The sequence below is a fragment of the Tamandua tetradactyla genome, chromosome 21, assembly GCF_023851605.1.
Source record: "Tamandua tetradactyla isolate mTamTet1 chromosome 21, mTamTet1.pri, whole genome shotgun sequence".
Taxonomy (NCBI): Eukaryota; Metazoa; Chordata; class Mammalia; order Pilosa; family Myrmecophagidae; genus Tamandua; species Tamandua tetradactyla.
Window position 1 is genome coordinate 19711892 of NC_135347.1, and position 24385 is coordinate 19736276.

General features: G+C 35.8%; 1 protein-coding gene across 2 annotated transcripts in view; it reads left to right on the forward strand.

The window, feature by feature from the left end:
- Positions 1 to 16647, forward strand: part of TMEM232 (transmembrane protein 232) — a 341832-nt gene extending 325185 nt beyond the window's left edge. For both annotated transcript variants that reach the window (XM_077139001.1, XM_077139002.1), the window contains exons 14-15: positions 12264 to 12357; positions 16060 to 16647. In XM_077139001.1, coding sequence (XP_076995116.1) covers positions 12264 to 12357; positions 16060 to 16260 — 295 coding nt within the window. In that variant the 3' untranslated portion in view covers positions 16261 to 16647. The remainder of the gene's footprint in view (positions 1 to 12263; positions 12358 to 16059) is intronic.
- Positions 16648 to 24385: the final 7738 nt, after the last annotated feature.

Here is a 24385-nt window from a genome sequence, read left to right on the forward strand (position 1 = left end):
CTGGCAAGGAAAAGTGAGAGTGAAATTGTAGATGTTGATGTCTGAGACAGAGCCCCCTGGGATGGGATCAGTGGGGATGGCAGAAGTCCAAGGACCCTGCAGCCACCCCTTTGCTGACAGTTCTTTACGCCAGTCAGAAATGGATAAATGCCCGGGTTGCAGAAGTTGTAGGAGTGAGAGCAGAGCAATGCTTTAACTCTCAACTGAAAGGAAAATCTCTGGAGAAATGTTTTAAAATCCGAGAACTATAAAACAAGGGCTATTAAATAGGTGCCAGATATTTTAAATGTGGAAGCTCGTAATGGTAATAATAAAGTTGAGAACAAGCTCTTTATTTACTAATCTATCTTTAAAAAGCAGACAAGGACAGTGATTTAGAGTTAGTTTCAAAACTTTAAATAACTCCATTGAAATATTTGAATTTTAAATGTTGAAACTTTCAGGTAGCTGTAATTGATGCTCAGTGATTTGGGCAATCTAATTCAAGCCAAAGAAAATAAAAGTTCTGTGCAGAACTCAGATATGATTTAGTCTTTCTACCAATGACCCCTCCAAAATGGGAAATTAGAAGTATTTGAGATAAGAAATTTCCATTCCAAAAATTCATGTATTTTTCATCCTCCTACTTTAAAGATCCTACTTTAAAGATCCTCCTACTTTATGGAAAGGATTAAGTCTGATCAGGTGGGGTTCTGAGTATGAAGGCATTGGTTGACTTATCTTCTAAGAATTTGAAAATTTTAACTTTTCAGTGTAATATGTTGTTCCTAAGAATACTGAATTAAAATGGAAATGAGAACAAAGCTACTGAGTATTAGCAGGTGTTTCTATTTAAGATATAATTTTGTTGAGGATAAACTAACTGTCCTGGACTGATTTAGGAGGTTTGGGCAGGTGACATATACAGGCACTTTCAAAGCCTTTTCAAAGTTTAGGTCAGTTTGAATTGTTACTTTTGGTCTTGGTTTCTGTAAGTTCTGTTTGAGAAAGCAAACGCTTGGTGGACAAAGGGTAGTTCTATTTTCCCACCACTAATTCCATTAACGGAGGTTAGATATTAAAAATGGACAATGCTGAGTGGCGGGCAAACCTATTTTATGGAAAAAATCATCGCCATTTGTTAATGAAGTATCAGCATCTCTGTACTGAGCCCCTGAGAGTGAAGATCCCACGAGGGAATGAGGGGATAGAGCAGAGTGAAGCGGTAGAGCCTCAAGCTTCTCTACATCTCTGAGCAGATAGTTCAAACCTTACCAAGCTGAAACAGGATATAAGGGAAATATGATAAAGTATCAGAAGGACCTGGAGAAACAGGATTGATTCCCAATTTGTAGAGGAGACAAGGAGCTCAAAAAAAGAAAGAGGAGAAAGCAGGTTTGGAATAAAATCTACTGAAAATACTAAATCTCCCCAAAGAGGAAAACACTTGAGCCCCATCTGAAGGTAGACTGAGCATGAGACCAAGTTTCTTGGCATCTCCAGCCATGGAGACCAAGGACCTTAATATAAGTGACGTTAGAAAGCCTGAGGAGTGTGATTATCTGGTGACATTAGAGAGTGGTGTTGTCCCTGCCTGGACAAGTGCTACCTTATCAACATGATGAAGACATCTAGGACTTCCAGCCTCCTTGTAGTCCACTAAATTCCTGGGGATAGCTTGGATGGTAGCACCTGAAGTCTTCCATAGTCAATTGATATTAGTCCTATCCAGGTGCAAGCAGCACTGCAAATATGTGATCAGCCTACTTGGATTTTGTCAAAACCATATTTCACACTTAGAGTTCTTATTGTCCATTCTCTTCAATTTACTTGTACAAAAGTGTCCTTGTAGCTCTTCTTTTAGGCAATTATGCAATTACCACAGAAGGCAGAACTGGTTTTGCAAAATATGTTTCATTCATGCAAAAATATGCATTTGGCTTAAACAAGAGTGTATATAACATGTGTATACAATTTAAGTAATGATAGTGAAAATAATGATATGATGATGATGATAGTAAAACTATCACCCAAGTTCCCATCATCCAGGTTAAGAAATAAATGTTGCCACAGTTGGAAATTCTCTTTGTGAACTTCCCTAGTTGCATGGCTCTCCCTCACAGTGTTAACCAGTGTCCTGAATTTTCTAAACTGTCCTGTTGCTTTTCTTTACAGTTTTGCCATAAATTTATGCATCCTTAAAAAATAATATTTAGTTTTATATATTTTTATTTTTATATATTTTAAAATATTTATAAATAAAATTATATCTTTATGCTTTTTCTACAACTTGCTTTTAGTGCTCAGACTATTCTTTGTGCTTGTGTCTACCTAGAGATGACTTATTTATACTCCTTTATAGTGTTCTGTTTTATAAATCTACCACAATTTATTCAATTTGCGTGTGTCTGGCTAGAGTTCCTTCATTTATATTATTTTGAAATTTAAAATATTTCCATTTATAAATCTACCACAATTTATTGATTTTACTATTGATAAGAATTTGGGTTGTTTTAGTTTTTTATGACTATAAATAGTGCTACTTTGAACATTTTCATACATTTCCTTTGTTCTATTCTATATTTTGGATCTGTTTTGTTCACTGCATTAGCCTAAATATTTCTACTTTCCTTTCTTCCAGTCCACTAATCTCTTTTACTGTGTCCAGTCTGCAGTTATAGCTATCTATTGACTTTTTTAAATTCTAGAATTACTATGTGAGTTTTTGAATAGATTTCCGTTTGATTATAAAATTCTCCATCATTTTCATATACATATTTATCATAGTTATTTTAAAAATCCATATTTTATAGCTCTAATATCTTAGTCTTCTGTGTAATTGTTGTTTTCTTCCTCTTCCACTTTTTTTTTTCAAATTGGATAAGTTGTGGGATAACAGAAAAATCATGCATAAAATACAGGATTCCCATATACCCCCTCCCCATATTAACACCTTGCATTGGTGAGTTGCTTTTGTTACAATTGATGAAAGCACATTTTTATAAATGTATTGTTGTATAATTGTTCTAAATATAATTCAGTTATACATAGTGTGCTGTATAGTGCAGTTTCATGTAATTTTTTAAATGTTTCTTCTGTTATCATATGTATAACTTAATATTTCCTCTCTTATCCACATTCAAATATATATTTCATTTTTTCCAGCATTCTAAATGGGAACTCTGTATATTTTAAGCTTTGACTCCCTATCCCCTACCCATCTTGCTACCTAGTAACCTATATTCTAGATTCTGATTCCATGAGGTTGTTCATTCTAATTGTTTCAAAACAGTAAGATCATGCAATATTTGTCCTTTTCTGTCTGGCTTATTTTACTCAACATGCTATCTTCAAGGTTCATCCACGTTGTTATATATATCAGGATTTCATTCCTTTTTACAGCTGAATAATATCCATTGCATATGCCACATTTTCCTTATCCATTAATTGGTTGGTGATCACTCTCCTACTACTTTTTGTTTGTATTACCTGTTAATTTATTATTTAATGCTGTATCATCTGTATGAAATATTATAAAGCCTCCTGGCTGATGTTATATTCTTATATATAATTATATATATTATTATATATATATGTTATATTCTTATATATAATTCACCTTGTTTTGCTATGTTGCTTAATTAGGAAAGAGGACTTTAATCCAACCAGTGAGTGAAATGACTCCAGGCTTACAGCAGTCTTTTAAGTGAGATCTGCATCTGACTCACACATATTTCCAGGTGTAGATTTCCAGATCCTAAATGAAAAGCTGAGCTATTTATCAAGGCCTCACCTATTTTTGTGAATATTGTTTTCCACCTTTTTTTTTCATCTTAATACTGTAGAATTTCGAGAAAATCCATGCGGCTTTTCATTGACTTTTTTTTGTTTGGCTTCTTAGCCTGCTTAGTTAAAAAATTCAGGAAATGCCTTGAGGGCTTAGGTAGTGATGCTTGTGGAATTCTTTCCCTTGATTTTAGTCAAGCCTTAGCTAACCTGGCACCTCTGATTCTATTATTTGTCTGTCTAATGCTGTAATATTACCAAATGCTCTGCTGAGTTCTCTGCTCCAGTCAATTTTCCTTTGTTTGAATTATCCACCTTTACCCCATGCAAAAATGGGGAAATACCCAACAGGGAAACATATCTTGCAGAACGTCGCTTACTTCCCCCATGGTTCCTTTCTCGTAGGGATCTTGACGCTAAAGTCCTGACCTCCTCACCAATGCCCTCAACAGATTTTATTTTAAAAAATCTATCTCTTATAATGGTTGTTTTCTGTGGGAACATTGGTTTGCTGCAAGCATCTCTACTAGAGTGGCAAATGGAAATCCTTAACAGCACTTGAAAAGTTTTATTAATACAACACTAAGATTTGTATTTATTCAAAGATTTTTAATAAATTGGGGTCCAACACAAAAATTCCCTGTTAAGAAATTATGACTCTAGTGTCCTTAGAAAAGAACTAAGTGAAAATTTAGATAAAAACTAAAACAAACAATAAAATCCTTAAAGGCTTTTATTTTTCTGTGTCATACTTTGTTATTGTTTACAGATCTTATGTTATTCCAACTGAAATGGTAGATGTTTTGAATCTGCACATTCTTCAGTTTCCCTTAGAGAAAAGAGGGAACTTGCTGTCTTTTCAAGCAATTATTGCTCCAGTAATATTAACAGAATTAACCCTTTTGGTCCCAAAGAACAAAACACAGCAACTTCTAAATGTTGGAGGCAATTCTGCTACTTGAATGCACAATTTAATTGATGTTCTTTGGTACTGTATGACAAAGCAAATGAAAAGAGGAGAAATTCTGAGTAACAAACTCTTAGGTTAGAGAGAGGTAAAAGACAAAGTTAATTTAATTATAAATAGCATGAACCCATGATCTTTTGATAAAAGATGATTTACCATACTCTGTCAGAGTAATTTAAGTAGCCTCTCTTTCTGGTATCATCTTACTTAACTTCTACAGTTCTAGGGAAGGGAATAGTCCAATATCCTGTCTATCTCCTAGATGCAAGTTTCTAATACCATTCTCTTCTAAAATGAATCCATTTCCCAGAACAGTGTCTACTTTTTAATTAGAGAAGAATGACTCAGATATTTTCTTGCCGTCAAAAACCAAGGATTTGGGCGGGCCGCGGTGGCTCAGCGGGCAAAGTGCTTGCCTGCTATGCCGGAGGACCTCGGTTCGATTCCCGGCCCCAGCCCATGTAACAAAAACGGAGAAACAGAATACAATAAAACAAGAAAATGTTTAAAAATGTTTCCCTTTCTTCCTTCCTTCCTTCCTTCTATCCTTCCTTCCTTCTCTCTGTCTTTCCTTTAAAAAAAAAAAAACCAAGGATTTTATCAGAAGAAACTGCTGTGAAACTGGGGGAGATAAGGATGTTTTCTAAAGAGAGGGGTTCAGAAGCCACAGAATAAAAAAAATTGAGCTTCCAAAAGGAAAAAAAAAGGCATATCATTAATTTGGAACCATTTGAGTTTGTGAAAGGAAATCCATAATGATGCATGAAAAGAAAAATAAAGTTTGCTAGAGAAAAGCCATCCCTATCGTGTTGATTGGTGTCCAGTTTCTCTAAAACAAGCATGAAAAGGGGTAAAGCCATTGAATTATTCAACTAAGATGAAATTCTGTGATTTGTTTAATTGATACAATATCTTCTCTTCATTGAGTAATTCCAGTGATTTGTAGTCTAAGATGAAAGCAATGTTTTACCTGCAGAGTTGATACTTCAACATTGAATCTTGGATCTGGGTGTAAGTTGGAGGCTGAAAGAGGCCTGGAACTTGGGTATACCTAGTTCTCTTCATACCTCATGGAATTCCCGCTCCATGCCTGTGTGCCCTCAGGAGAGTCTTCAGGACTTGGAAAAAAAAAAAAAAGCTTCTATATAAGAAAATATGCTATTCCTTGGGTTGTTGTTTTTTGTAAATATCACTCTATATTTCTCATCTTTAATTAATTAAGTAATTAATTAATTAAAGAAATTAAGCATGTCCCAAATAGATCTTTTTTTAAAAAATCCCATCATTTTTTAAATAATGTAGAACTAATCCAGGAAATTCTGTCTTAGCCATTCTAACATTAAATTGAATGACCCTATCTAATCACCTTTCTACTTCATAGCCCCTGCTATTATTTTACAGTAGTTTTTCCTTTGTAATATATTTGTCTGTTCACACGTCTCCCTCCCATGTGAATATTGAATTCTTTAAGGGCTGTTATCTAGTGTCTTTCCTTTTTTTCTTTTCACTCCTTGTAATACCATCCCCTTTCTCAATAAATGTTTGACTGAATGAATGAATGAGTCACCTACTGTTCTTTATGTTCTTCTTCTCTGTAAGTTCTCTGCTTCCTTCCTCTGAGTCTTTGCTCTGGTCTTGCCATCTTTCTGGAAGAGTTTTTCTTCACTTTCTAGTTTACTCCAATCAGGAAAATGCTACAGATTATTTAAGATTCATCTAAATTGTCTTCTATCCTATTCTTTTCTTCCCTTATTTGATTGTACCAGCTAAAACCGATATCTTCCTTTTGTGAATTCTTTAAGTTATGATGGTCGTAAAGATAATAAAGCTGAAACTTGTTTAATGTTTGTTCTGTCAAGCATGCTGTATGTTTTATCCCTTTTTAATCTCTGTAAAAGCATTATAAGGTAGGTACTACTATTTTTCTATATTAGAAGGCAGAAACTGAGAACAGAGGGATTAAATAACACTAAGTAGAAGAGTCAAAATTTGTTCTGTGGTCTGTCTGAATATACAGTCTATATATTTAAACATTTTACATATTTTTAATATATTTCATTGAATGCATATCTCTCAAATGTCTTGTGTTGTCTCATATTATAATTATGCATTTGTATTTTCTAATATAAACTATTCACCTAAAGTAAACAGAAATCATATATGTATGATCATACTGTTTTACTTTTCTCGTTTTACAGGTCTTTTAATCTTATGTTTTATGCATTTTTAAAATGTATCCTTATATTATTCAAGAGGGATTTTTTTTCAAGAATGAATGCTTTTGACTTTTAAATGTTTTTTAGAGATTCTTTATTATTTATCTTTTAACGGCATTTAGCATAATCCTTTGAGTCTCAAAAGTGTCCAGATTTTGTTGAATCAAGTCAACCCAAGTGTTTGTCCCTGGATATGCTTGTTTTAGTTTATTGATGCTGTTGAAATGCTATATACCAGAAGTGGAATGGCTTTTCAAGAGGGAAATTATTAAGTTATAAGTTTACAATTCTTATATAAAAATGTCCAAACTAAGGCATCCAGATAAAGATACTCAAGAAAGGCTGAAGTCTGTCACATAGGAAGGCACATGGCTATTGTCTGCTGGTCCTTGTTCCCAGTTCTGTTGCTTCCAACTTCTCATGCCAGTGGTTTCCTCTCTAAGCATCTCTGGACCTTCATAGATGCTCCTGGACACACCTCTGGATTCTAGCTTGCTTAGCAAGACACATGGCGATCCCTGCTATGCTCTGTCTCCCAACGTCAGTGTCTAGGCACCTGCTCTCTTGTCAGTACTCTAAGCATCTCCAAATATTGGTGTCTCTGTTGGCTCTGAACTTTCTCCAAAATGTTTCCCCTTTAAAAAGACTCCAATAAACTAATCAAGATATACTTTGAATGGGTGGAGTTATACCTCCATCTATTCAAAAGGCCATACCCACAATAGGGAGCACCACATCTCTATGGAAGTAATCTAATCAAAATGTTGTGTGGCTCAGTTTCCATGGAAACAATCTAATCGAAGGTTTCTACCCTAAACAATAGTCTGACCTTACAAGATTGGATCAGGAATAAAGCATGGCTTTTTTAGAGTACATAATAGTTTCAAACCAGCATAGTCCTCAACCCTCTATCATTCTAGGGTTCATATTTTCTTTAATAGTTTAAGACACAGTCACCAAAAGATGGAAACAATTCAAGTGCCCATCAGCAGATGAGTGGATTAACAAAATGTTATATACATATGATGGAATATTATGCAGCAGTAAGACAAAATGACTTCCTAAAGCACATGACAAGATGGATGAGCCTTGAGGACATAATGCTGAGTCAAATAAGCCAGACACAAAAGGATAAATACTTTATGATTCCACTTTATGACCATGGTAAAGGTAAAATCGGAGGCCTATAATACAAAATATAGGGGATGTAGAGATACACAGGAGCTAGAGATGGGTAAATGGTTAGCTAACCTTTGGGGTGAACTTAAATGTAAGGGAATAGATAGAAATGAAGGTGGTTCACTAGTAGGTCTATAAGTAATATTACCATATTGTAGGTGAACATGACTGAAAGTTGTATAGACCCATGTGTCCCACTGATTAGCACTATAAAATAAATACGTTTTTGCATGAACTACTGAAAAGGTATGAATCTTGTACAAAGACTGTATAAGTGTGGGATATAGGGAGGAAACTGCTATGCATCCTATGGGCTATGCTTAACAGGAAAATATAAACAATACCACATCACTAAGAGTAAATAATGGGGGAAGGGACAAGAGTTAAGGGGAGGTTGGATTTTCTTTTTGGCAAGGATGTGATTATTTATTATCTTTCTCTTGGGAACAATGAAATTATCTAAAATTGAGAGTATCAATAGACTGTTGACTTTGGACATTATACGTAATGAATGCAGCTGATTGAAGGATGCACTGATTGAGAAGCAGATTGGTGAGCAATGGTGCATGCGTATGATCGAATATTGTGTTGCTATGGAAAGTAACGAAGTTGTGAGGCATGCAACATTGTGAATGAACCTATGGGACATTTGGGGAGGCAAAATTAGTCATAAATAAAAGAACAAATATTGTATGGTCTTATTTAGAAAATACTTAAAAGAAACAGGAGCCTAGATTGTAAACTGTTATAACAGTCACATTTAGTCCGGCGCAGTAACTGTTTTTTTCTGGATTTTGAGAGGCTGTTTTATATATGCATAATCTGGTATTTAGAGATAAGAATGAAGCCAATCAGATCAAGATTAAGGTAATTCAGAATACAGGGTAAGGAAGACATTGTCTATGTTTTAGAACTTCACCTACTCTTTGAGACCAAAGTAAAAAGGATTTGTTTTGTCCAGAACCTAAATTTTCTGTAGCATATAATCTAACTCAACCTGTCTGTTACCATTGGTGAAACTCCTGATACTGTGTCAAATATTAGGGACACCCAAATCAATAGGCCAAACCCTTGATCTTGAAAGTTGTTCCCGTGAAGCTTATGTGTGTAGCGGAGAAGCTTAGCCTACCAATAGGTATACCTAAGGTTTACTTCTAGAAGACCCCTTTTGTTACTCAGATGTGGCCTCTCTCTCTCCAAGGCCAACTCTGGAAGTGAAATCATTGCCCTCCTTCCTATGTGGGACATGATGTGCAGGAGTGAAAATCTCCCTGGTGGCATGGAAGATAACTCCCAGGATGAACCTGGCCCTTGCACCATGGGATCAACAATGCCATCCTGACCAAAAAAGGAACCTAAGTGTAACAAATAAGGTATCAGTGGCTGAGAGTTCAAATAGAGTTGAGAGGATACTCTGGAGGTCACTCTTAGGCAAGCTTCAATTAGACATTACTATTTATCATAACTTGCCAAACCCATTCCTGCTGATTCTAAAGAAGACCTAAGCCATTATATATGATTCTACAAAGCTTCCATGCACTAGGGTAACTTCCAGAAACCTACAACCTCCAGATGGATCCCAAGACCAAACAAGTCCTGAAATGCAGAGGGACTAGCCTCTCCAGAATTTCAAATTGTTCCATCCCTCTATCCCATATTATCAACTGCCCCTTCCAACATGAAAATTTTAGAATAACTGTGGTTCAAAAACCCCTAAAGAGTGAGAGAAAGCAAAGGATGGTGGAGTTATACTGAGAAGGAAGTGTTTTACAAATGAGCATGATTGCTGAATCATTATATTGATACTTCTTTTAATCTCCAGTATTTTACAGTAGACAGAAGTAAAATCCTGAAATTGTAGAATTGTAGCCCATACCAAACTCTGAAATCTGTTCTCCAACTAATTGCTGCAGTGTTTTTAAATTTATTGCTTTTTTGTATATATATTATTTTTCACAAAGAAGAAAAAAGTTGGTTGTGAAAATAAATGCCACAGCTATGTAAAAAATAAATAAAGGAATTCCAGTCCCCACAATATATATATTTTAAGAGCCCTAATTATGCATGCAGTGGGAAGCACAGAATTCCTCCCCCCTCCCACACACAGTGCTTCTGAATATTATAGGTTGGGTGAGGTCTTATACAGTTTCCAGGTTACCTGCCATTTGAGTTATTTTCCTATGAACTCCTGCTGTCAATCACACTCTGCAATTTTTCTCCTGATACTGTCATTCTCCTGCTATCTTGGGTGCCACTGACATGGAATGTTGTCTGGTAGACTGTTACTGATGACTTGGAACTATAATGGGGATTGAGGCAAACCACAGCTTTCATTTACTCATTCAGAAAACATACAACCTTCCACTGTATGCCTAGTGGCACTGTGTTGGACCTGATGAGATGATGACAAGTAAACATGTAAAACTTCCACACTCATGTAACTCACACTCTACTATGGAAGACAAACAATTAACATAGGCACACAACTAAATGCAAAATTACAACTGAGATGAGTGCAATGATAGAAAAGCCATAGTGGATTGAGAGCTATGATATGGGACTTGAACTAAGAGCTAGAGGATGAGGAGACATTAACTCACCCTGTAGCATGGATAGAGGAATAGGAGAGGGCATTAGGAGAAGGGAAGCATGTACAAATGAGCCATAGTGGGATGGAGTAAAGAATGGACAGAAATGTCTGGAGAAATCATGCAAAGCCGCTTTAGCAAATGTGGTCTTTATCCTAAAAAGGTGATGGGAAGGTACTGAATAGTTTAAATAGACGATTGTACTTAGAAAAAATATATTCTGGCTACTTAAAGAGAAGAGATTAAAGAGCATAAGGCTTGTTTGATGCAGGAGTTCTAAAAAGCAGGCCTTAGTCTAGGTGACAGAAGATATTGGATTAGACTAGGGAGGTGGTGATGTGAAGATAAGTGCAAATGTCTGAGAAATATTTTGTATGATATAGAGCATGGTCAAATGAGGTAGGCTGTGGCATATTAACAATACACGGGGTACACTGGCATGGTATAGGCAACAATATGAAAAAATGCACATTTGACATCGTGGTCTTAAAAATTTATCACATGTTGGAAATAGAAATTTCTCACCAGCTATGTCTCTCCTTAGGCTCTCTCTTACAAACGTCCTTTGAATCTGCTTTCTACCCATCAAAATCATTGTCTACCATCATCCTATTGTTTTACCTCTTCTGAAGTCTAAAACCATTTACCCACAATAACTTTAGTAATGCAATTATTATGTGGACAATCTAACTCTGAATCTCCACTAGTTTTGGGCTTAGCTTTGCATTGCCAACCTCTTTAAATTCTGCTAAATGGTCTACCACCGCTCCGTCTTTAGTAACACAAAGACCTTGGCAGAAGCCTTCATGTCATAGCATATCTTAGATCAAATTCATAGGCTTAGGCTTCTATTAGGATTGCCAGGGTTCTGGGTTATGTGTGTCAATTAAAACTTTCATTTAAAAGAATATACTTCAGGCTTACTTGACTCTTTATATCCTACCTTCTGATTTGCTGCAGTTACCAACCAGCCTGTGGGTTTATGTCTCCTCAGAGAAGTTTGCTGTTTTTATTATTTTCTAAGACTCCACCTGTGTGTCATGCCATATTTCAAAAATGTCCATTTTGTACCCCTAAAGATTGGGAGCAGGAACAAAGGAGAAGGATGAGTTGCAATAGAGAAGCTAGGATTTAACAAATGAGTATGACTGCTAAGTTATTACATTGATACTTTGTTTAGTCTCCAGTATCTTGGAGCAGCTAGAAGGAAAAACGTGTAATTGTGGAACTATGACCCATACCAAACTCTGAAATCTGTTCTATAACTACTTGTTACAATGTACTTTGAAATGTATTGCTTTTTTGTATATATGTTATATTTCACAATAAAAAATTTGAAATAAATAATTACTTTTAAATGTCCATTTTAGTAACCCTAGTTGGCTTACAGAAACTAAAAGCTAATATATGGTTGTCTGCATAGTATAAGTGCTTTATTTTTATAATGTAGAGTCAAAATGCTTAAGAATGAATTATGACTTAAAAATGTATCTCTGAAGAGGAGAATGCCTATACTAATACCACATCTGTTCGTGTGCTCTTTTGAAGGGAACATCCATCTTTGTCAGAACTTCCCATGTTTCCATATCCAGATTTCTTCACCCGGGCAGATAAAGAGTTGGCAAGAATCATCGACCATCATGTAAGATATTACCTGCAAAACCTCTGGTCTTTAAAAGGCACCTTGAATTAGAAAACATAGTTTCTGCAAATGAAGCATTGCATGTGGAATGTAAAAATCTAACCATGATTGGGCATTGCCAAACTTAATTATAGCTTACTGTACTAACGATATGCCTCAACACCTTCTTTAGGTTACAGACAATTTGGCATTTTGTCATTTGTATTTTGTCATAGCCTAATTCTGTTCTATGACTTAAGCTGATTTTTTTGTGACAAGAATCTAATATTTGAACACTGAACAGTAATTTCCTCCACAATATAGTTTCAATAATGGAACAAAATCTTTTGACTCAAAATCTTTTGACCATTTTTTAACCCTTAATAGATCAGAGAGACTGATAATTACTTTGTCCTTTGAATGTGTTAAACTAGCAATGGCAATACAAGGCATTCTCTTTGGGCAATGCTATAATCTATCATCTATTTTTAATCAATCATTTCATGTCAGAATGAAAGCACTTGCTTTCTGTTTTTTGTTTTTGTTTTTGTCTTTATTTTTTAAATACAATCTAGGATGGTGCAATAGTGGCTCAGTGTCAGAGTTCTTGCCTGCCATGCCAGAGACCCAGGTTCGATTCCCAGTGCCTGCCCATGCAAAAAGTAAAAAAATAAATAAATACAATCTGGATCCAGTAGCATATCGAATGTGTTTAAATTAGTGTTATCACCAGCAGGGCATTATTTTCAATCAGGTTTTATTATATTCTATGATTTGATTGAATTCCATGTGATTATATTCCATCACATTTAATTAGTGAATCTTTGAACAAAAAAAAAGCATTACTTAATTTTCTGATCATAATGAATGGTCATTTACCACAGAGCTAATATTTAAGTCACCATAACAATATCTACAAATAATGGGGTTTGAAGACATTACCCTGGAATCATGAAATGAGCGTGAGTTCTGTTATTCACTAATAGAGTTTTTGCTAAACCAATATATGATAATACAAAGAATTATAAAAAATGTCCAATGGTTTATAAACTGCATTGTCTATTTTTTTACTATTCATTTCCATTAATTGTTTTAGAATCGATTATAAGAAATAGTAATATCCAGATTGTTTTTGCTTGAGGGTAATTTCATAGGTAGAGGATAGAAGTTTGAATTACAGAAAAGATACCAGGAAATAGCTCCTAGCAGCCTTCATCTTTTGCTCCTCTTTCTAAGGTATAAACAGTGTTTAAACACTGAAATGCAGCGGAGTCTGGAGAACAGCTTATACTGTAGCTAAAGAATGGAAAAGGAATCTTTTGTGTAATTCTTTGTGTTTAACAATAGATACATTCAAATTGTGTGAAATATGGCTAGCCTAATTCAGTAGTTAGTACTTGGTAGTATTGCTTTTTAAAGATTCATGGAAATTTTTCTGAAATTTCAGAAAAGAAGAAGAGCTGCCTTCTAGAGATAATGATATGATACCCCTTGTAGACTGTTTTCATATGTCTTACTGCTTTTATATATACTGTTTCAGAACCCAGAGAATTTTGTCTTACTGACATTTCTTAAAGTTATGTATCTGTTGGTTTTGCACAATATAGAGAATAAAGCCATGAGGTGCATTGAAAACTCTCATATAAGGTCGATTAATTATCTTTGTTTACAGATACAATACAATTATTACACCAACTACTAACATTCATTATAGCATAAAACTGGTAGTCATATTAAACATTTAATATTATTACTTAGTTTGTTAAATCCAAAGAAATTACAGAAGTCACAGTTGGGTCCCGTAGAACTTGTAAACTAAACCAGAGCATGGATTCCAGCCTGTGTCTGAATGTTCTGGATGTTTGACCCCAATTTTCTGGATGTTTATGTGAAATTGCTTCTGAGAAACCAGTTATATTAGTGATAATTATGTGTAGATACAGTCTCAGGATAAGGGAAGGTAACCTTTATATTTATTATATCTTTAAAACTTAACTCAGAATAAAATAAATTGATATTTTATTATGCTTTAATTTTTAATACTTAATATGACTCTACTTTTTTTAAGTTTTACTGCCTTTGGTGAAAATCCCAGGCTGGGCAGAAGTCCAAATAGATCTCCACACAGGACGGGTGGAAGAGGGGACCCAATATCCTAATGTGGAGGGTTGGAGGATAGGGAGGAACCACCTCCTGGGTTTTGGCACCAGAAATGAAACTCTGGGGCTGGGCCGAGGTTAGATAGAATGGACAGAGACAGAGACATGGCACTGGCAGTGGGGTTAGGAAGGTTTATTAGTGGAGGAGCAGCAGGGAGAGTTGACTCAAGAATTCACCTCTCACCTGCCTGGATTCAAGTAGGAGGTTTTTAAAGATTTGGGGGTAGAATTAGGCAGGTTTCTCATAGGTGGGTCCTTGGGAGTTTGCTGGCCTTGCATTGTTGCTTTAGTTCTGCAAAGTTGTACCTGTGGAAAGGGGAACGTTTGGGTAAGGGAGCTATATCAAAAGAATGCTGCAAGGTCGTAATGCCCAAGGGCGGATGTTTGTGCACAAGGATTTATCACCAGGTGGAGGCTGGAGAGCCTGGAAATATTGATTCTTTGCTTTGGTATCTTCACCCTTGCTCATTTCCCTTGTTCAGCGGTCAATTTGGCAAGGCTGAGTGGTGTGTTGCAAACTCTGAAGTTTGGTTATATTAATATCTATACATCCCAGGTAACAAATATAGTCATGGTTTATAGCACACATATATAGTAGTCTATATAATTATTGGTAGGTTATTCAGCTCAGTCTGGACATTTGTGTATATGTGGGCTGAGGAATGGCAAAAAGGGTGGAGTTTGCAGTGTCTTTATGAGTTTCCAACATTTCATACCAGGAGATCATTCTGCCCTAAAATTTTAAGCCAGCCTATAAATGGTTCACCATCTCTTTTCACCATTTCCTTTATCAAAAGATATTAGAGGGAAAGGTACTCATAATGATGTTTTGTTGACTTACCATCACTGCTTCCAAATTTGACTCTTACATTAATTCTTATGGTAGTTGCTTCCAGATAAGTTTTAAGTGTCATGAATTAACATAGTCAGTTGAGATGAATCCCTTAGAAGTTTTTTTAGTGGTCAGCTGCAAAATAAACCTCATTAATTTCATTTTCAACTCCATATGGAATGGTATCACAATTTTTGCTTTTCACTTAAATTTATATTTTCTGTGCTATTTCTTTTTCATTTCAGTCTTCCATTTTATGATTCCTTGTTCTTTAGTAAATGCATATTGATGAAGAAGGAATAATCCTTTGAGGTATAGAAATATAAACTCTTTTTTCTTTTGAATGGTTTTCCATCTTTAAAAATATAAGGAGGGAATTCTGTTTTTGTGGGACTTATTTCACATATCAGTGGTGGCTCATATATTTTTCCATTGTGGTAGAATATAAAATTCCTAAAGAATGTGAGAAAAACTATGAGGAAAATTGGATATGAGCATTTATTTGCATTTTGAGAGGATAATTTTTTTTTCATGGAAAACTGTGAAACTTCCTCCTTTAAAATCCCTCTCAAAAATGTGAATCTGTGGTAGAAGCACATTTTTAGTTTGTCTTTATTCACATGCCGTTACAGGCAGTGATAAATGCTCAGAAATTGTTAGTTAATTGAAAGTGTTGTTAATAACCAGCTCATACTTCTGCATATGTCTAAATGATGCTTTCTCTCTGTGCAGTGGCAGGAGGAGTTGAAGATTCAACAGAAGGAAGATGCAATATGTGAGGCTGAAGAGCTTAAAAATAAGGACTTAAAGGAGAAAAATCACTTCAGGGAAATTATGAAGAGAAGAGAAGAGAAACTGCACAAGCAAACCAAACCCTATGAGCTTCCTCCTAGAGCTGAAGCAATTTCATCAGAAAAGACCCAAAGAAACTGAAATCCACATGCCAGAAGTTCATTACATGAATGAGACCAAGATATATACATCTTAGGAAATCTTGCCATTAATTTGAAATTAAGAAAGAAGTTGTTATCCTGGTGCAAGTATCTTTATAGTCATATACTAATCTTCATTTATTAGTCAGCTCTTAATAACACTTGAGTGAAGTGATGTCACCAGTTAAAAATTTCTGAAACTATTGCTAGTGCTTTTCTAATCGTTTCTTATGTTGTGATTACAGAGCATATTATATCAATGAGTCTCTTTTTGGGATTCATCGGACAGTTAGATGGAAAGCAATTGCAAATTATTAATGAATCACATGTAAGAATTGTTTTTTCAAAATAAAAATATGAGCATCAGTTGACAGTCCTATGGTAAATATTTTCAAATATAGGAAACTATAGCATCTACTTGGATTTGTTTTATAATCAAACTTTTCTGAACCAAACCCTACATCAGAAGCTTGAATTTGATCAATTACTATTTATAAGCAAATCTAGAAGAGCTAGTCATCTCAGAATGGCTTGACCTTTAACCGATGCCAGAGTATATTTCTCAGTTACAGTGATTTTATTTTGGCAAGTGAGTTTGTGAGAATGGATTTGGATGGTCTTAGAAGGTCCAGCAGCAGTTATCAGAAGGATTCCAATCTTGGAATCATTTTTAAAATGGTACTTCATTTCATTTGTAGCCCTCAATCTATGAGTAAAAGTAATGGATAGGGGTTCCTGGGATGCTGTACATTCCTTTTACTGAAAAATACAAATAGTCAACCTCAATTTTGCATATGTGGCTTGGTGATAATCAAGATGTAGGAACTTTATCAGGGGTGTTACTGATAAACTCAGGTGACTACACTGTTTGGAAAAGTATCACAAATTAGTGATAGGGGTTAGGGAGCACATAGCCCATCTAAAGAAAGTTCTGATCACTCTGCTCGAGCCAGTTACTGACATCCTGAAATGCATGTCTAGTGTTGTTGGATCATCCAGTCTTTAAAAAAAGGATAAATTGCTAAGTTTCAGAATCTTGGCAACTAATTTTTAAAAATCCACGTATTTGGAGGTTAAATTTAACTCCCAGTCTACATCTACATGTTTGTGACCTGAATTATGTGCATTTAAGGAAGTATTCTTTGGAATAAAAATAACATATGGCAGAAAAATGGTGGTTGGGACTGAAGAAATGTCTGGTTTGATTCCTTATCCAGCTAATTAAAATGTATGTTGTTCTTTCCAAACCTTTTATCTCATCCTTTTCACTTCGTACAGAGAACATTCATGTTTCAGAAGTAATATCTCCCCGCACTTTCTCCAAATACCTTTACCCGTTTTTACTTTCTTCACTTCTGAAATCTCTTCTATCAAGACCAGCCAGTTTCTTTGCTCTGAATTCCATCCTTCCCAAAACTTTGCTCCATCACTAATCTACCAGCCCCCTCTAAGCAGTTCCCTATCACTCACTTCTAGACCCACAGAGGATGCCACTTTCTGTCATCTTTCTATCCAAACTGCTCTCTCATTAAGAGCAATGTGACATCAGCATCAGCAAACCCTGAGTGCCCTTTTAAGTCATAATCCTTCCTTTGATTTAAGGCGAGGTGTGACTACTGGGCTGCAGGTTGTGGAGAAGAGAATCTGATGATCTAACTGCTACTTATAAGAACATCAAAACTTTGCTGTTGGGTGGGCCATGGTGGCTCAGCAGGCAAGAATGCTAGCCTGCCATGCCAGAGGACCTGGGTTTGATTCCCGGTGCCTGCTCATATAAAAAAAAAAAAAAACACTTTGCTGTTTTCAGCAGACTTTTATGGAACCTGGAGCCTCCCATTTCTGGCCTTTCTGTCATTCTGAGACATGGATTAATCTCTCTTATGACTTCTCCATTGCAGCCATTGGTTTATTTTTTTCCTGTAGTCTGCTTAGTCCATTTCAACATGTTTACCTGCTTTCTAATTTCCACAACATCTTAGTATTTCCAGTTTGCTATGCTCTTACCTTTTCTCCTTATGGGCTCATGCCTTTGTAAAAAATCCTTTTACTGTCATGTTAGTAGGACTATGGAAGAGATTATGTACACCCACAGAATTGACTAGTTGGAATTACCACCCTTTATTCTTAAAATGTTCTCTATAATTTTTTATTCCTAAATTATTTTTCAAAATTTGGCAGCACACAACTCTTCTGGTTTTCTTCCTATGTCTCTGATTCTTCCTGGAATCTTAGCAAAGATTGGAACTTGCAGATTTGGATTCACATTCCAGCTTTGTCTCCTGCTAGCGAAGAAACATTATGCAAGTTACTTAACCTACTTGAGCCTCAGTTTACTCATTTATAAAATGAATGCAGTTTACATAGGAGTAATATCAGTCAGAGGCTAATTAGGAGACATTAGTCATTTTAACAGAAAAAATTTAATATGAGGGATTGTTTTAAAAGGTATTAAAGAAATGGGAAAAGTAAAAGAAAAATAGAGTTCACACAGAAATAATAACTTCAGGAAACTGCTACTATCCCTCGGGCCAGGGTATCAAAGAAAAGAGGTTTGAAATATTAGTGCCTAGAAGCCTTGAGAAGGTCACCCCACAGCAGGACTCAAACTTCTGATGGGAGTGTGCTGGTATGAATCTGTTATGTACCCCAGAAAAGCCATGTCCTTTAACCTTCATTCAGTATTGCTGGTGGGATAGTTTTGTTCCCATGGAGATGTGACCCACCCAATTGTGGGTGGTAACTTTTGATTAGATGATTTCCACGGAGATGTGTCTCTACCCATTCAAGGTATGGTTGCTTACTGGAGCCCTTTAAGAGGGACCCATTTTGGAAAAAGCTAAGATCTCACAGAGCCAGAGACCTTTGGAGATGAAGAAGGAAAACTTCCCTGGGGGGAGCTTCATGAAACAAGCCTGGAGAGAAAGCTAGCAGACATCGCCATATTCACCAAATGACTTTCCAGTCGAAAGAGAAACCCTGAACACGATCAGCTTTCTTGAACCAAGGTATCTTTCCCTGGATGCCTTAGATTGGACATTTCTTTAATTTGGACATTTTCACAGCCTTAGAACTATAAACTTGCAACTTATTAAATTTCCCCTTATAAAAGCTGTTCCATTTCTGTTATATCACATTCTGGCAGCATGCAAGTTAGAACAGGGAGGCATTGTCCAGCTGGTGCTGGCACCTCTAAGGCGGTATGATGAAGCTGATCTGGAAGTACAGAAAAAAAAAATGGAAACTATAAAAAATTGTTTGTGAAAACCATACTGCCAGGAACAGCAAGAAAGCAAGATTGTTCCCCCTTAAATTGGCAAGAGTAAGAAAGAGATGTATGTACTACCACCCACAGCCCTGTTTTCTTATTCATCCTTAAAGGCCCCTGCTATGAGAAGTGTTCACCTATCTCAGGTCTAAATTTCTTTCTAGAACTTGTTTCTGTGCTTCTTTAACCTCTATGTTTACTTTTATTCCATAAGAACAAGCCTAGGTGTTCTCAAGCTTATTTATTATGGATTCTCTTCAGGCTTCTAATAGCAACCACTAAAGCAACTCCTTTTTTTTTCCATAGAAACTGCCTTATAGACTTTTTACCTTGTTGAGAATAAAACATTTATAGGAAATTGAACTGATTTCAATAGGGGGCTGGAAGTTGAAAAAACATCTGTTATGGGAAAAAAGAAGAGGGTGAAAGTCAAAATAGTAAATTCTTAGTAACATAAGCATAGAAATAACAATTTCTCCTAGGCAGTAGAGAAAAGGCAAATGAAAAACATTCATAGAAGCTTATCGGGCATTCCCAAAAGAAGTTTAAGGAAGAAAATACCTCCACAGAAATCCTTACTCTGTTGTTGATGTGTGGATGTTTGCGTGAAAGGAAGAGACAGAGGTAATAAATGATTACAAAGAACTCACGTCAACAAATTTGGAAAACACAATTTGGAAAACACATAGTGATGCTTAGCAATTATAATTCAAATATTTGTTTCAACTACTCCAAGAAGTAATCAAAAGATTGGAACAAAAGACTCTAGCTGCTACTAGTTGTTTTTTTGTTTTGCATGGGCAGGCACCAGGAATTGAACCCGGGTCTCTGGCATGGCAGGCGAGAATTCTGCCACTGGGCTACTGTCACACTGCCCTACTAGTTGACTTTGAATGTCCTGTGTCACTGCTTGGTTTTGGGTTTATCATATCAACATATCCAAAGAAAGTTGCAACTTATTCCTGGTAAATTGTGACCAAAACATTCTTTCACTGCTTAAAATGTGTAAAATAGCAGTTTTTTCTTCTCATGTACCACAATAACTATGCCACTATGTCCAAATCTTATGGTTCTATAGCAGGATATCACAACAGTGGCACTTATTGACATTTTAAGCTGGATGATTCTTTAATGTGGGGAGCTGTGTGCTGTGCATTTTAAGCTATTTAATAACAGCATCTCTGGCCTCTATGCACTAGATAGTATAGCAGTGCTCCTCTTCCCCAAACTGTTGTGAGGACAAAAATGCCTCCATGTTGCAAAATCTATCCTGGGGAGCAAAATCATCCCTGATTGAAAACAACTGTTCTATAGTTTCACTAAACTTGACTTCCAAATTTCAAAATTAGCTGCTTGGGGATTGCTTTCTGTTGCTTTCCAATTTTGTCCAACTGCTCACACACTAAGCTTGCACTTTTGATCAGTCAGGGACTTTCAATTAAAATCACTCTAAGTCTCATGAAACCTCTTCCTTCCTTCTCACATCCCCATTCGCTGAAAGCAGGACCATGAATAAGAGAACCCTATTTGCATTATATGTGAATAACGGATGGCACTTATCATCTCCCCTGCGGTCTAAATACAAAGGAAAGTAGGGAGTCATGAAAACCTGCTCAGCCACTGCCTTTATAGAAAAGATATGTCTGGTAATAAATTCAGCCCACACTTGTACTTCTCAGCCTTGGGTTGGCCACTTGAGAAAGTATTTGTAACATTCTTTTCACCAATTCTAGCTATATTCTCTGACATATAGCATGTGTTTGGAAACAGAGCAAAACTCATTTTAAATATCATCTTTTATAGCTTAAATTCATATATTTATATAGTTTTGCAAATTCTGTTGATTTGTTTTCTTTTGAGCTACATGAATTTTTCATGATGACACAGATTCCAAGGATAATTTGTCTTTAAGTTTCTCAAACTCATTTTTCCTCCAATTATTCTAGCTAAGGGACTTATTTATATAAAACCTAGCGCCTCATTATTTTTTTATTACTGCTTCCTTGGAAAGCCAAAAATAAACAAAAAGGATCACATTTCCAAAGAATATTTTAGTTCGAGGATCCTAGTGTATCCAACTTTCCAATTAAATTAAGTAAATTGACTCTATTTTGGACAAGTGATATGCTCTTTTGTGAATTAATGAATAAGGTAAAAATCATGCATTTCAAACTACTGGTGCATCTTTTTATACCTAGGCTCTTGGCAATCCAATAATGCTTTGAATGTTTAGATTTGCTCTCAAGTTTCTTTATGAGAAAATCCATAACTTCATTTCATTGTAAATTTGAATTTGAATAGTGCTAAATTCTCAGGAATTAGGCCATGGATAGCTTCCTAGTAGTCCCAGTTCAAATGAAAGCCAAATAAGGAGAAGTTTAGTGCTGAGAAATGATATTAGAACAGTCTTTCATTGAAGCTAAACCATTATTAATCATTCTGCAAACCTGGTTTTGGGAGTCAGGTAAAAAGAAGCCTAAAATCAGTTACCCTTTAATTGCCAAATAATGTTCGAAGTCCCTTAAAGAGGAGCCTGAAAGCCAATTACAGCTCTTAGAGCCAAAGCTGAATCCTCACCTATGAGAATAGGAAGATCATAAGTAGATGAAAGAGCTCACAAAATATTAGTGCTAGAATGAGATTCTAGAAATCATAATCGAATGCTTTCATTTTCCAGGTGAGGAAACAGAACTTTCAGTCCACAAGCTAAATGTGAGATACTCATTAGCTCCCTCAATGCAACAAAACTATAAAGTAAGTATAATTATTTCCATTCAACCAAGACAACACTGAGACTTTTTGAGGTTAGCATGCCAAAACATCACTGTAAGTAAAGGGTCATGGGCTCTTAATTAAGCCATACAGTACACTACACTCTCACCCTGGAGTTCTGCCTATGATAATCGTGATACCTTTCTGAAGCTGTCCCTGTTCAAACTTGAAGCCATTTATGAATGTATATACTAATAACATGGAAGTAAAACTGGTAGTATATAAAGATGAATTGATAGCACAGCTTTAGTGAGCCCTCAAAGGAACTTGAAAAGGTAAAATTCTTAAAACTTTGTAAAATTCATGACGAGTACATGGAATTATGATTGTTCTCACTAATCACTCAGGAATAAATAATTAGTACTACTCGATATTCATCTCATTGTATAATAATAATTAAGAGGGTTTGGGAAGAATCAATTGTATCAGAGAAGTAGAAATGTAGCCAATGGGAGAAAGTTTGAACTGTGCCATTTCTTTGCCCTGGGGTGGGGGGGGAGAAGTCGTTCAATTTAGGTAAATGGAGGACTTTTGCCTATTCTCTGACTTTATTTCATTGGCAGGTTGTATTAGTCAACAAAACAATATTTGAATTTTTTAAAAAAGGCCTCAGTTTAAAAAAAAAAAAAGACAGACATTTTTGTAACAGTTAACATGAGTTCTAAAGCCCAAATAGGTCAAAATGCGACATTGGATTCCAGCTGAGCTTTCGGAGCTGCTAGTCATATCTACACCACCCCTCCATCGGTATAATGCAGGTAATATTGAAAACCTTCCTAAATTACAAAAACATTTGTGGCTTTATTAAGGAAATGCTTAAGCAGAATCATGGACTTGAGAAAGTCTTCTTGACCAAAAGGGGGGAGAGAAATGAGACAAAATAAAGTTTCAGTGGCTGAGAGATTTCAAACAGAGTCAAGAGATTATCCTGGATATTATATAGATATCCCTTTTTAGTTTATGGAGTAGTGGAGTGGCTAGAGGGGAGTACCTGAAACTGTGTTCCAGTAGCCTTGATTGTTGAAGACGATTGTATAATGACATATCTTTTACAATGTGACTGTGTATCTGGTGCTCCTTTTATCCAGGGTATTGACAGATCGGTAAAAAGATATGGATAAAAAATAAATAAACAATAGGGGGGATAAGGGGTAAAATAATTGCGTAGATCAAAATACTAGTGGCCAGTGACAGGGAGGGGTAAAAGATATGGGATGTATGAGCTTTTTTTCTTTTTATTTCTTTTTTCTGAAGTGATGTGAATGTTCTAAAAATGATCATATTGATGGATACACAGCTATATGAGGACCTTGTGAGCCACTGATTGTACATCATGTATGGACAGACTATACGTGTGCAAAAATTTCTCAATAAAAAATATTTTTTTAAAAAAGAAAATACCTATGCAAAAAAAGTGGATTATTAATGACAAGCTCATAATGCAATCTTGTCTGTTTCTCTGGGGATGGAGAAATAGTATTTGAGAAGTGGAGTAGATATTAAAAACTTAGATCTACATAAACTGTCTTGCTATTTTTCACCTTTCCTATGACTCTAAAGCCTATAATTTCTGTGCACTCACCTTCTTAAAACTGTTCTAATAAATCGGTACCATGATGACTATTTTCAGTAAATAGGATAGGAGGCAGGCAAGTGGATTTGATGATGATGATGGTGGTGGTAAATGTTGAAATGTACTGAATGCTTACTATGGGTTAAATACTGTGCTAAATGCTTCTTGTTTAAAATTTTTTTATTCTTCTAGGCATATGTAGGACAATTATCATCTTCTTACAGATGAGGAACTAAGGCTTAGAGGCATCAATTAATTTGTTCAAGGTTGTACAGCTAATAGGTGGGTCTTTTGAACCTGAGTTTATCTGCTTCTCCATGGTCTGTGTTCTTGAGCCCTGCGCTACAGTGACACGGCACCGTATTATATCGATATTTGAGTTAAGACTGGAAATGACGGCAGTCATAGGCATGATATGGAGGATGAGAGTAAACTCCTGAAGAGCAGGGTTTTGTCTTTCTTACTCAATGCTGCATTGCTCAGACTCTGCAACGGTGCCTAGCATAGAGCAAAACA